We start from the raw sequence: 12,802 nt of genomic DNA, 5'->3' as shown, positions 1-12,802 counted from the left end.
TACTGAAGGCTCAGTAATTGTATTAGCAGTAGTGGGAAGTAATTAAGTACATTTACTCTAAGTACACCATATTCCAGAAGTTGTACTTTCTACTCCACCACATTTATTTGATAACTTCAGTCAAACCAGCAAGATACTGTAAGATCTGTGTATCACACATGTTGTGCACAGAGTCTGATCCACATCAGTCCTCTTCTTCTCACCACACTCTCCCTCACTGATCAGTGACTGAAAAACTGTCAGTCACTGTGAACCTGATCACTCTTCATCCGTCACCTTCGACCTCCACACCTTCGCTGCCTCTCTACATACAGGACGCCTGACTTCCTGCAGCGACACAGGATGTGAACTGTGACCTGTGATGTCACTAAGACTCTGAACAGACACATGTGTAGACTCTGTTTTAGACCAGTATCCATCAGAGTATCCATCACTCTAATAACCAGGTCTACGTGGGACTGAAGCAGTCCCGCCTGTAACATCAGCAGCTGAGGCCTTGCTCGAGGGCACCTCAGTGGTGGAGGCTGAGGTCATGGTCTGGAGAGCTAAGGCTCTACACGCTGAGTCCTGTAGCAGGGGCTGGGTCCTCTGATGGACTCAGCCCAAGAATGTGATCCCTTCAGAGTACAGAGTCCTCGCCTGGACCTGCACCTGGTCTCAAGAGAAACAGATTAGAATCACAAAAACCAGAACTAATGCAGCATTTGAAACCTTTCCAAACTCATCACCACCAGGTTTCCCTCAAAACAAAGCCAGGGCCAGGTCCAGATTCACTTCAGCTCCTGGTGGAGATCTGACGGACAGTGTAGCATGCTAAACGCTAAACACTAAATCCAAATACATTTAGTTTCCTCTTGCACTTGTAATGGATGGAGTTTATAATGGTTCCCATTATTAACACTCTTTTCTATTGGTGGAATTCAAATGATGTGTAAACCAATGACCAGACAGAAACACCTGGTGAACATAATATGGTCACATGATGTTTCCCAACTTTACAACTCTCCATATGACCTAACATGGAACCTCTTGATGCTTTCTAGAGCTCTGCAGGAATGAGTCCTAAAAGCCAGACATTAGTCAGCATGTCAGCACCTCCGGTTCCCTGCTCCTGAAGTCTCTGGGTGTTTTTGCTTAGATGGCTGAAATAAGGTCTGTAGTTAACACAAGACATTTTGATGCTAACTTCAGGGTCGGTCTATAAAAACACATCATCCCTGCAGCTCTGTATTAACCCTCTGTAAGACGCTAACAGCACCTGACAACCAGACACCATCCGAACCAAAGAAAAGAGGAAACAGACACGAGCTGCAAAACCAGACCATCAGACAGAAGACAAACACACTGAGAATCGACGGGACGGTAATTAAATGACATTGTTAGCACTGACGGCTGGAGACTTAATTTGACCTGAGAGGAGTGAAATCAACATCTGAATTACAGAAGATGGCAGAGAGACGTCAACAGTGAAGGAACCTCTGGCCACCTGAACTAATGTGGAGTTATTCACATTCAGACCAAACTCCTGCTGACTCCAAAACCACAGAGAAAAAGAAGTGAAGAAACTTTAAAGAGAACTGGAACAGGACAAGAGAGGAAGACAGATGAACACCAGATCTCGAGAGGCCCTCAGACTCTGATCCATATCACTTCACAAGCCTGACACAGTGAAGGAAGAACAATGGCTCCCCCTGGTGGAGACACAGAGGTTTGTCTGTTATTGACGTGTCAGGGCAACTTTTAGGCCTCCAGTGAACTAACCACTGTAACAGGTTGACCTGCTTGTGTTGAATATCAGGTCCTGCAGTGATGTAGATCTGCTGGTCCTGCTGCATCACTTTGTCTCCAGACTGTTTCCTCTGCTGAAGGGACACAGAGTATTTCCTACACACTGCAGAAGCACTGGACCTGTTTCCATTCAGGGATATAACATGCAGCTGTGCTGCAGATACATGAGCTTCATGAACTCAGCAGCAGTCTTCACTCCTTCACACCTGACAATGATCAGACATCAAGAAACCGAGCCACAGGCTGTGCACAGTGAATCATGTTTGTTGGATAAGAACCAGAGGTGTCAGGTGTTCAGGTAAGACATCATGAGTTCATCATAGAGGTTCAGGCTGACGGCTCCACTTTTATCTGTAACATATGTTATTACTAATGTTGGTTGTTTAACTGTTCGTTATTGACTTTGTCAATAAAGTTTTTAAAATGCATCACATCTGAACTGTTTCTCATCACGGCTGCAGAGCCTCATAGACTACGTCTCAGTCCAAGCTGGTTCCAGTCTACACCACCACGGTCCACTCAGTGATCACTTTATCAGGACCACCTCACTGACTCCCCCAGATGTTAACCTTTCCTCTGAGACTCTGGATCCAGATGTTAAACCTTCCTCTGAGACTCTGCTCCATGTTGACAGACTGCATCACATTCATGCTGCAGGTCTCCTGTTCTACCACGTCCCAAAGGGGGTCTGCTGGATCCAGGTCTGGAGCCTGAACTGGACTCACTGTCATGTTGATGAAACCAGTTTGTGTCATGGAGCATTATCCTGCAGGAAGCAGCCGTTAGAAGATGGTGACCTGTGGCCACGAGGAGTGGTTATCTGAGTGACTGTGTCCCGGCGGTGGTGTAACCGCGGCTGTATTCTCACCTTTACGGTAAATACACTGACGAGCAGCGTCAGCGACTCTACGGGACCTGAACCGCACCAGAGCGCGTCACTCATCACGTCATGGTGTTTTAAGATGCGTCGACCTCATCAGGTCAGCGCGAAGTGCATGTGACCACATCCGGTTTTCAAAATAAGGTGTAGATGTTTATACTATACATGGATCGATAGAAAGAATGCTATATTTAATTTTGATTAAATACTTATTAATCATCAATCATACGGTAATATACTGGGAGGTATTCACAGGAAGTACAGGGTGTTGCAGGGTAAAATAAAACCTCTCCTCAGTATCAGACCGTTGGTCCTGGATGTTTTACTGTTTAACCATGTGTAAATAATGTGGGCGCACCTGGCTGGACAGACATGACACTGATGTAAAAGTAAATGTTTATTCATAAAGACAATAATGAGGACAGACATGACAGAGTGGTGTGAGTGGAGTCCAGGCTGAGGACTGCTGCAGCCATCAGGGAGGAGTCAGGTTGGGCTTACGTTCAGGTGATAATCACTCACTTCAGCCAAATGACAGAAACAGAAACCTGCTAGTAAATCAGATGAGGCCTCAGTGGGTTCACCTGTCAGCCACACAGGTACCTGCAGCACAGCCAATCAATGGCAGGTGTCTCCAGCAGAGCCCACCTTACAGGAAGAGAGTATCTATGGCTCAACTTCATGCCTGTGGCCCAACACTTTTCATGCTATTCAACAATGCAGAGGCCAGTTTACACTGTTAAAGGAGAAACCTTTATTTTTTTTAAGACCATTAAAATAAATACTATACAGAATCCAATGTAGAAAACTTGATACACGGTTTCTGTCTCAAAAAGGTTAACAACTCCATAAATTCATTTTAAAAAATAGCACTGACCATACACCCCAAAACATGATGGTTCTCCTAAACCAGACACCCCATGATGACAGGCATTATAATGAGCGCTCAGAAGAGGGGGAGGGAGGTGGGGTCAAGTCTCCATATACTTAATTATCTGTAGTTTGGTCCTTTCACATCAGACGCCCCACCTCCCCCGACATTTTGGCAAGGTAGGTTACAAAAAACTTGACCACCACCTTCTCAAAAAAATCCAATTTTTTTTGAAAAATAAAATCTAAATCAACAATAACGTCAAAGAGTTAGATGAAATTCAACCAGGAGGTCGAGAGGCTGACGCTACACTCAACTCACCGTCGCTTCAGCCTCCGAGCATCTGCGGCCGCCGGTCGCTCTCCAACCAAATGCTACTGGACAAGTGACTGTACAAGTCAAGCAGTATGTACAGGAGCAGTAAAAAATATATGAAACAGCAGGAAAAGGAGCAAAAGGGTAAACAACTCATTCATGGTGGATTTTACTATACAGGTCTTTTTATTGAATATGCCCCGTGTACTCTAGACCCCCCCAAAACCTGGGTTCTGAACATGATCATGGTGTGTATGTTAAAGGCTGTTTGAAGTACACTGGAGGTTTCTTTAAATACTGATCTGGTCAAATGCAGCACGTCCCAGTTCACTGTGTTTAGTCCAGACTGAACCACCCAGATATTAGTGAGCAGCCGCGCAGCACCTGGTGGAGCTGCACAGGTGCACATCAGCCACATATGACAAAAGCTTCAGTCTTGTTTTCACTGTGCGAGTTATATATTGAGCCAAGTTATTCATGTAATGTTAAGCTTTCCTAACAGTCACAGCTAGAATCCTGTCAACAGCAACATCAGGTTCAATGTGCTTTTTAAAAAAGTGGTCACGTTCTGCACTCGCGGGACTCGTTTTGTTAAAGTCGACAATGTTCTAATTAATGCTAATTGAGAATTTAGCTGCTGATATGGAGTGACGGGCTGGAAGCAGATGAAGCCGAGTCATCCTTCCAACATGGCCAGGAGCTACTTCACAGGTGAGGGAGGGGGGGGCAGCTGCGTTCCTCCCTCACCTGTGAACGTGGAGGGGGAGTCATGGTTCAGATCGTGTAAGAAACAAGGTTTCACTTCTAAAATAAGCAGAGGTGGGGGGGGTGGACGAAAGGGCACATGGCGTCTTCTAGATCAGATCGGCCACGTTCATGGGCATCTCCTCGATGGTGGTGTTGTAGAACGTCTCAATGTCCCTTAGGGTGCGCTTGTCGTCCTCGGTCACCATGTTGATGGCGACACCCTTCCTGCCGAAACGACCGCCCCGACCAATCCTGACGGTCAGAAGAGGAGAATCAGTCACTGAGCAGAGAACAGCTGCAACATCTGGACGCTCCACACAGTGAGCGTCACTGGGAGACTGAGCTCAAGTCGTATGGACGGAGAATAAAGATTCACAGGTTTATGGAGCTACGGTTCACAGGTGCTAAGTTAGTGGAATCTGGGTTTAAATTACCTCCACTTGGTGACTGGAAATAATTAGACATAAACAAAACAGGTGAATGCGGCTCATTAATAACTGAGGCAGCGGCACCTCTGGAGCACTCTGACACACTAACACTTGTGTGACACCTGGCTGTGAGTGGTGTAGTTACCTGTGGATGTAGTTTTCCCTGTTGGTCGGCAGGTCGTAGTTGATGACTAGAGACACCTGCTGGACATCAATACCTCTGGCCTGAGGAGGAGCAGGAAGAAGGTTAGTTACAGTGCAGGAGACGCGGTGACTGAGTCACGCTTCAGGTCAATATTCACAGCAAAGACGTCATCATTTTTTTTTACTGAATACAGAATAATACAGATTTATAAAATGTAGTGTCATCCGCCAATTAGTTGTGAGTCCAGGACAAGACCCAGTCACAGTGGAGGGCAGACAGGCTTCTCTACCAAGGAACATTCAGTCCTTCACCAGCACTGCAGATGGGAGGAGAGGGAACCTTGGGCTGGACTCAGATCAGTCAGCGAGTACAGACAGGATGTGAAATCACTCTAAACTTCCTGCTGGAGCTGCAGTGCGAGGAGCTGTGGGGAACCTACCAGCAGGTCAGTGGTGATCAGGACTCGACTGGAGCCAGAGCGGAACTCCCTCATGATCAAGTCTCTCTCTTTCTGGTCCATGTCACCGTGCTGAAAAAAGACGGAGGGAGAGGAGAGAGTCAGCTTCATGGCCAGGACGTTACCTGGGCAGGTGGGAGAGCACGCTCACCAGTGGAGCCAAATATGAACTGAACTACAGGTGCGTAGTGCCAGTAATTGCCAGCATCACATCCCACAGCGTTAACCACAGATGATACAGGTGGAGGATCTTACCAGAGCAGACACGGTGAAGTCTCTGGCATGCATCTTCTCAGTGAGCCAGTCCACTTTCCTCCTCGTGTTGATGAAGATGACGGCTTGTGTGATGGTCAGGGTTTCGTACAGGTCACACAGCGTGTCCAGCTTCCACTCCTGAAGAACAGGACCACATCACATACAGGTCAGATCAGCAGGTCCTCAGAGACCTGGTCAGTCCTGAGCTCAGACCAATAGTCTCATACAACAGTTCTGCAGTTCAGCAAGGTTTAATGTCAGTGTGTTCACACTGAGGGGGTAAAGCTTGAGTCCAGCCTCACTGAGGCCAACAGGCTGGAGAACAATCCAGTCACCTCCCTGAGTTACAACAGTTCAATGACAGCTCCACCCATCACTAAAGGGTGGAGCTGTCAGACTGTTGGATCAGATGTACTGGTGTGAACCAGGTGTACCTGATGCGACTACAGATCACCTCCCTCCTCATCCTGGAAACATTTCCTCACCTCTTTCTCCACATTGATGTAGAACTGACGGATACCCTCCAGGGTCAGCTCCTCCTTCTTCACCAGGATCCGGACCGGTTCACGCATGAACTTCTTGGTGACCTCCAACACGTCGGCTGGCATGGTGGCCGACAGAAGGACAACCTGTCAAACACAAGAGCCAGAGAGGGAGGGGCCGGTTAATGAAACCGCTCGGTGCTCTCAATAACCCGTCCAGGCGTGTGAGCTGAGCGTCATTGTTGCCTCCGACTGCCTCGGGTGTTCAGCTCTTACCTGTGTGCTGCTCGCCAGTTTCTGGAAAATCTCGTAGATCTGGTCCTTGAACCCTCGACTCAGCATCTCGTCAGCCTCATCCAGCACAAACATCTTGATGTTCTTTGAAGCTGCGAGGGGAGAAATCAAACATGTCAAATATCAGACAAGGGTCAGAGCAGGAGAGTGTTCATCACAGGGAGCTCAGGTGGAACGGACACTGGTTCATTTATGGTTCAGTTTGACCTGGTTGGCAGAAGTGATCAATAAATAATCACAAAAGTGTAACGTCCACAGTTTGAGTCCAGCTGAGGGCCTGTGATGTGTGTGATATTTTATGTTGAACACCAGTTATCTGTTGGATCTAAGATGTCACACAGCCAGCCACCACTAGATGGAGCTGCACTGCCCATGTCTCATATAAACCAGAGGTGCAGTGGGACACAAGAGTGTTGACCTAGAAAATTTAAACATGTACGCATCTGTTATATAAACTAGATAAGTGTCGCCACGTTCAGCTCAGGTACGTGGACATTAACCTGCTGCTGCTGGCACTGCTAACGTTAGCCACCCCAGGCTAACAGCATGACACTTTAGCCACAGACAATGATTCTGATCAGTGTTTTACTGTTTGACTTTTAGACCAATTGAGTCTAAATTTAAACTTCAGTTTAAATCAACAGGAAATGAAACATCTGGAATGTCCCTATTAGAGACAGTGTTTGACTGTTCCTGGAGAAGATCATCCAGATGTTACTGCTGAGTGTTACTCCAGCTGCTGGCACATGATGGGATCTGAGCCAGACAGAGGTACAACATCTGTCTCTACTCACCTCTACACAGCTGACCAATCATGGCCCACAGTGGGTGAGAGCATCAGCTCAGTTTCAGAAGGTTACAGACACTGTAGCTGACAGGCCCCGCCCACTATCAGACATTAAAGGACAGTATAAATCCTGCTTTAGAGTCACCTGTTGTGTTTCTAGAACATTCTGCTGATCAGACTTGGTCAGCTGCATCTCCATCAGGTGTGGCTGATGGTGCTGTATTCAGAAGTAGTGATGTATGATCATGTCTCTGTGTCCCTGGTGTCCTGAGGACTCGACGCGGCAGAACACCAGCCAGAGCCACAGCACACCAGGGGGGGGTCACAGAGTCAGCTGACACGCATGGGTTTCATCATCATACAGCAGGTCTGACTGTAGCGGCACCATGTTCTGGATCAGTGTGCAGATATTAGACTGTCACAGCAGCAGGCGCAAACAGCAGGACCAGGTCTGGATCATCTCCTCGCCTCAGGTGAGGTGATAAATCCTCTACACAAATCTTTCTATATCACTGATTTACAGCCTGACGGTTGTCATGGAGCCTCATTAAGAAAAATATCAGTCACTGATGACTTACAGAGGTTTTTGCGAGTCAACATGTCGAAGACGCGTCCAGGAGTTCCCACCACGATGTGAGGGGCCTCAGCCTGCAGCTTCTGGACTTCACTGCGGATGTTGGTCCCTCCGATACAGGCATAGCAACTGGCCCCCATGTAGTCACCCAAGGCCAGCACCACCTTCTGGATCTAAATGAGGGGCAGACAAACACCACCATGTGTTAGGCCATTGAAACAGTGAGGATTCAAACCAGACTCACAGGATGTCTGAGGCGAAACCAGTGGACCTCTTGGTGAGTAAATAGTTTTTCCTAAATGTGTTTAGGATTCTTGTCAAACCCTGTTTTAACAATGACAAGTTAAAAAGTGTTTATGCCCCAGTAAGACCCACACTTCAAGTTCCTCTTTTCTCTCAAGATAACTGTTAGAAAATGTATGTTTGGACTGACACTACATGATGATTTCTAAACCTTTAAACCTACACTGACTGAGCCTTTGAGCAAATTAACTGTATCAAACTGCTGTTACAGCATCATGATATTACTCTTCCTGTGCTAGAAGAGCTAACAGCTGCCGTATTGTCTGGGGAATATGTAAAATTACAAAAGTTGGTTCTTCCTCTGACACCCTGCAGCTAATTCAGTCAGCTGTCAGCAAAGAGTCTCCATCAGGTGTGGCTGATGGTGCTGTATTCAGAAGTAGTGATGTATGATCATGTCTCTGTGTCCCTGGTGTCCTGAGGACTCGAGGCGGCAGAACGCCAGCCAGAGCTACAGCACACCAGGGGGGTCAGAGTCAGCTGACACGCATGGGTTTCATCATCATACAGCAGGTCTGACTGTAGCTGCTTCTGGATCAGTGTACAGATGTGTGGTGTACCTATTATAGTGCTCAGTGAGGGTAGAACCAAACCACCTCGGTTTCTTTAAAGGTCTGTCAACTGCCTGCCCCGGAGAGAATCTCAACTGAACTGACCTGAATAGAAGACGATACATTTTTTCTGGAAAGTTTGAAGGGTGGGGGTTCATCTTAGAGTACAACTATTACATATTACCTCAGATTTTCTTTTTAAATGACTGTTCTCCTGGACTCCATGAGTAACAGTGGTATTTTACAGTTTAAGTTGATCGATGAGTCTTTGAGAATCAATCGGCCCAGTTCACAGCCTCTCCTCGTGTCTTTATCACACAAGTGAACCAGGGACAAAAACATGTCCGACAGCCAAGAACTACAGCTGTGACAGAAGAGTCAGAGGCTGGAGAATGAACTGTCAGAGGGATCAACTGACCTGATCAGCTGACCTGGGTGCAGGTGTCTGAACAGATATGTAAGAAGTCAAACACTGTGGCAGCAGTGTCTCACCACAGGAGCTCACCGAAGAACTTTCTGACATTAAAACGCTCAGCTAGTACTTACTGATGGTCTGCATGCGAGGCGTTTTGGGATGTCTGTAAATTTTAGATACAAACATAAGTATTCAGATTAGCTCAGGTTCCTCCATTTCTCTGATTATCGGGGATGTTTCTACACCTGGACTCGAGTCCACGTGTGGTAAACTCAGCTGATTGGACACACACACACCCCTGTCTATATCAGGACTCACAGAAGACAGTGATATCAGCTCTGAGGCTCAGGGAGGGGGGGGTCTTAGAGAGGAGACCCTGAAAACTAATTAAGATCCTGTTCTCTCATCATTGTGGGTTTTGGATGTAGATTGATGAGGAACGATATGAGTCGTTAGATTTTAGCACGAGACTGCGACGTCACAAAACGTGAAACAGTGAAGATGTCTGAAGACTCTGGATTCATATTCTGTTTAACTCTTTAACTGGCTGTAGTGAAACAGGAAGAAAAGCTGACGTCTCCACACCAACTAACCAGGATTTTAATGTGGCCTTTGTGCTAAAGATTAAAAATACTGGTCAGTCGAGTCTGTAGAAGTGTGGCAGAGAGGAGCATCTCTACAAACTGCTCCACATGTTTGACTTCATCTACACAACAACTCAGACAGCAGTGACAGAGCTGCTGTTTAACTGGTTACCTGAAGCCATGTTCATGTGCTGGTCAACTGAGGCCAATATTTCAGATACACAAAGACTGGCGGTGTTCCGTATCTGATCAGAACTCAACCAGTATCATTAATCTATGAGAGGAGGCCTCCAAACGACAATCAGTGCAGGGTTTTCAGTGTGAGCCTACCTGCTGAGCCAGCTCCCTGGTAGGAGCCAGGACCAGAGCCTGAGTGCCTTTCAACTCCACATCAATCTGCTGGAGGATGGAAATGGCAAAGGTGGCAGTCTTCCCAGTGCCAGACTGGGCCTGAGCGATCACATCGTAACCTGGGGAGACGACACAGAACAGGAACTTTACAACAGATTCACCTACTGTAGTGTAGCCAGAGGACACGAGAAAACCTAATGATAGGAAAACTTCAAAGCACCACAGTCACTGCAGCACGTTCTCATATTCAACATCCAGCAGTTGTGACACAGGAGTGAGCCTGATGTGTTGCGTTAGGGCAGATTAACTACAAGTTCCTGATACTCTGCACAAACTCAGGGAGGCTGGGGGGGGGGGGGCAGGCCCCCGCCTGATCAGCTGTAAGGTGGTGATGTCACACAGGTAAAACATGATTCCTGTAGTAGTTACAGGAGTTAAGTGTGGGGCAGCTGTTGTGGGTGGGAGGGAACACTATAGTATTTCTAGGTAATGTGTATTGACTTAAAAAAAAAAAAAAAAAAAAGAAGAAACTTGTACTCACCCTTGATACAAGGGATAATGGCTCTCTGCTGGATAGCGGAAGGCTTCTCAAAACCATAGGCATAAATTCCCCTGAGCAGAGCCTCGCGCAGGTTCATCTCATCAAAACTGTCCACGATCTGGTTCCAGTTGCTCTGCAGAGACAAACAAGACATTCAGATACATCTTAAATAAGTTTATACGATCATTCTTTATATTTTTACTGCCTCCAGAACAGTAAGGAGGTCCTCACTGATGGAGCTAAATTACATCCTGGGGCCATGTAAGTGGGTGGAAATGTCACTGGGGGGTTTATTATCTTCATCAACACAGTCAGACTCACCTCAATGATCCCATCTGGCTCCATGCCCTCTGGGCCATTGTCTCTGTGAATGATCAGAAAGCACATTGAATTGTAACAGCAGAATGTAAGATTTCATGAGCACAAAATAACTTTAAAATGCCAAAACATTGGGACAAAAAACTGAAGGCGCCATCATGTGATTTAATTATATAAGTATCTGAGGGATATTCTTTATTCCAACGCCGCGCCAATGTACATTTGTTCCTGTTAATATTTTCCGTTTCTAATCATAGACACCAGTATAATCAGTATCTGTGTGTTCATACGCTGCCTCCAGGACACAGCGGGCACCATCTTCAGAGAGGTCTGCCCTGCTCCCCTGGTTCCTCGCAGTAAACGCCTTTTCACAGTCCGCCATTTCTACTACATACATTCAAGATGGTCGTTTCGACAGCGACGGCGCCGAGTCGGAAGCGAGCCGATGAACAAACGGCCACGTCGAGCACAGTCCGGCTGGTTCACTGCCCGAGCCTCAGTTCTGATTAAACACGAACCGTGGATGTGTTCGGGGTTTTTTAGACGTGGCTCTAACGTTAATGTGCGGTAACGGGAATAATGAGCAGCTTAGCTAGCTGTAGCCCCGGGCCGCTACCGCCGCTGCCAACAGGCCCCGCTCGCCTTTATGTGGCCTTTTTATTAAACTTGTCCTGTCAGCGAAACCCATTAACGACAGCACACATCGACACAAACCGCACATTTGTTTCACCGAGGCAGCACAACGCCAACAGCAGCGTCAGGGGAATCGCTTCCAGCAGCTCAGCGGCCTGCGCTGCCGACATTGTCCCGGGCCGCCGGCTCACAGTACGGCGACCATGTGCGTCCGTCGACCGAGGAGAACAAAGATCTTTCGCATTTTCACCAGCGGCTCCGAAAGACTTCCTCCGCCGGGAGAGGAAGCGGGAGCCCGGTGTCGCGACCCAGTCTAACGTTGAATATGAGACGAACAGCGCCGGAGCCGTGAGAGCTAAACCCCGCCGCGGCCTACTCCAGCCTCTTTCACGTGCTACCCGGGGCGCCGGCTGCCATTGCTTCACACCCAGCGCCAGGCTCGCCGCGGCCGCCATGACTCCCGCCGCCTGGAATACACATGTAGCCCGGAGTTCACGAAGCAACGTGTCGACGTCTAACTGGAAAATGCTGAAAACTAACGCCTGACTTTTCAGCGCCGCTTGATGAAACGTTAAGACCGGTGACGTTAGACCGAGGCAGGCTACCACCGACAGGCCTCGCCGTTAGTCCGGCACAGACACGCCAGGATGCCTCACTCAAAGTCCACATCTCCAAAAGCCATCGATAACAAACACTAACAACCCGACGGGGAGCGAATACACCGAGCGATGAGCCGCTGTGTGACCGTGAAACCGTAAAAACTTTCCTTACCTATTATCATATTCAGCCGACATTATTCCAAAGAAAGAAACTGCGGCAGAAATGACTTATATATGCTGACAACACACAAAGACGCTCTCTCATTGCTTCAGACCGCCGTCATTTAGCTTTGCGCCCGCCCACAGAGACTTCCGATTGGTCGGCTTGTACGTCACGCTCGAAGTAGGTGGGTCACAGCGTCTTTTGTAGTGCACGATTGCAGTACTGCTAGCACGCCAGAGGGGCGGAGTTCAGATTTTATAAGCTTTCTGCCGGAGAGGTGTCCGGACTCCTATCACCGGGCTGCCCCGGGGTCCACTGCCC

General features: G+C 47.7%; 1 protein-coding gene, 1 long non-coding RNA gene and 2 other non-coding genes across 4 annotated transcripts in view; all 4 read right to left on the bottom strand.

Annotated features, from left to right (window-relative positions):
• Positions 1–12,802, bottom strand: part of LOC139621558 (uncharacterized) — a 292,521-nt gene that overhangs the window by 254,252 nt on the left and 25,467 nt on the right. The window lies entirely within an intron of this gene.
• On the bottom strand, positions 4,018–12,603 carry eif4a1a (eukaryotic translation initiation factor 4A1A). Its single transcript, XM_071478149.1, has 11 exons — positions 12,491–12,603; positions 11,090–11,132; positions 10,769–10,901; positions 10,207–10,346; positions 8,028–8,196; positions 6,645–6,754; positions 6,372–6,515; positions 5,887–6,024; positions 5,614–5,703; positions 5,175–5,254; positions 4,018–4,853 (listed from the first exon to the last, which is right to left on the bottom strand). Exons 1-11 carry the CDS (start codon positions 12,511–12,513, stop codon positions 4,709–4,711), a joined length of 1,215 nt encoding a protein of 404 aa, XP_071334250.1. The 5' UTR covers positions 12,514–12,603; the 3' UTR covers positions 4,018–4,708.
• On the bottom strand, positions 7,669–7,811 carry LOC139622249 (small nucleolar RNA SNORD10). Its single transcript, XR_011691182.1, has one exon. It is a non-coding gene; the product is annotated as a small nucleolar RNA SNORD10 (small nucleolar RNA).
• On the bottom strand, positions 8,696–8,834 carry LOC139622248 (small nucleolar RNA SNORD10). Its single transcript, XR_011691181.1, has one exon. It is a non-coding gene; the product is annotated as a small nucleolar RNA SNORD10 (small nucleolar RNA).

This window comes from Trachinotus anak, unplaced genomic scaffold (genome assembly GCF_046630095.1).
Source record: "Trachinotus anak isolate AG129_WGS33_773 ecotype Australia unplaced genomic scaffold, CSIRO_AGI_Tana_v1 ptg000005l, whole genome shotgun sequence".
NCBI classification, from domain to species: Eukaryota; Metazoa; Chordata; class Actinopteri; order Carangiformes; family Carangidae; genus Trachinotus; species Trachinotus anak.
The sequence above is the reverse complement of the archived record's forward strand: the minus strand, read 5'-3'. Positions and strand labels throughout refer to the sequence as shown.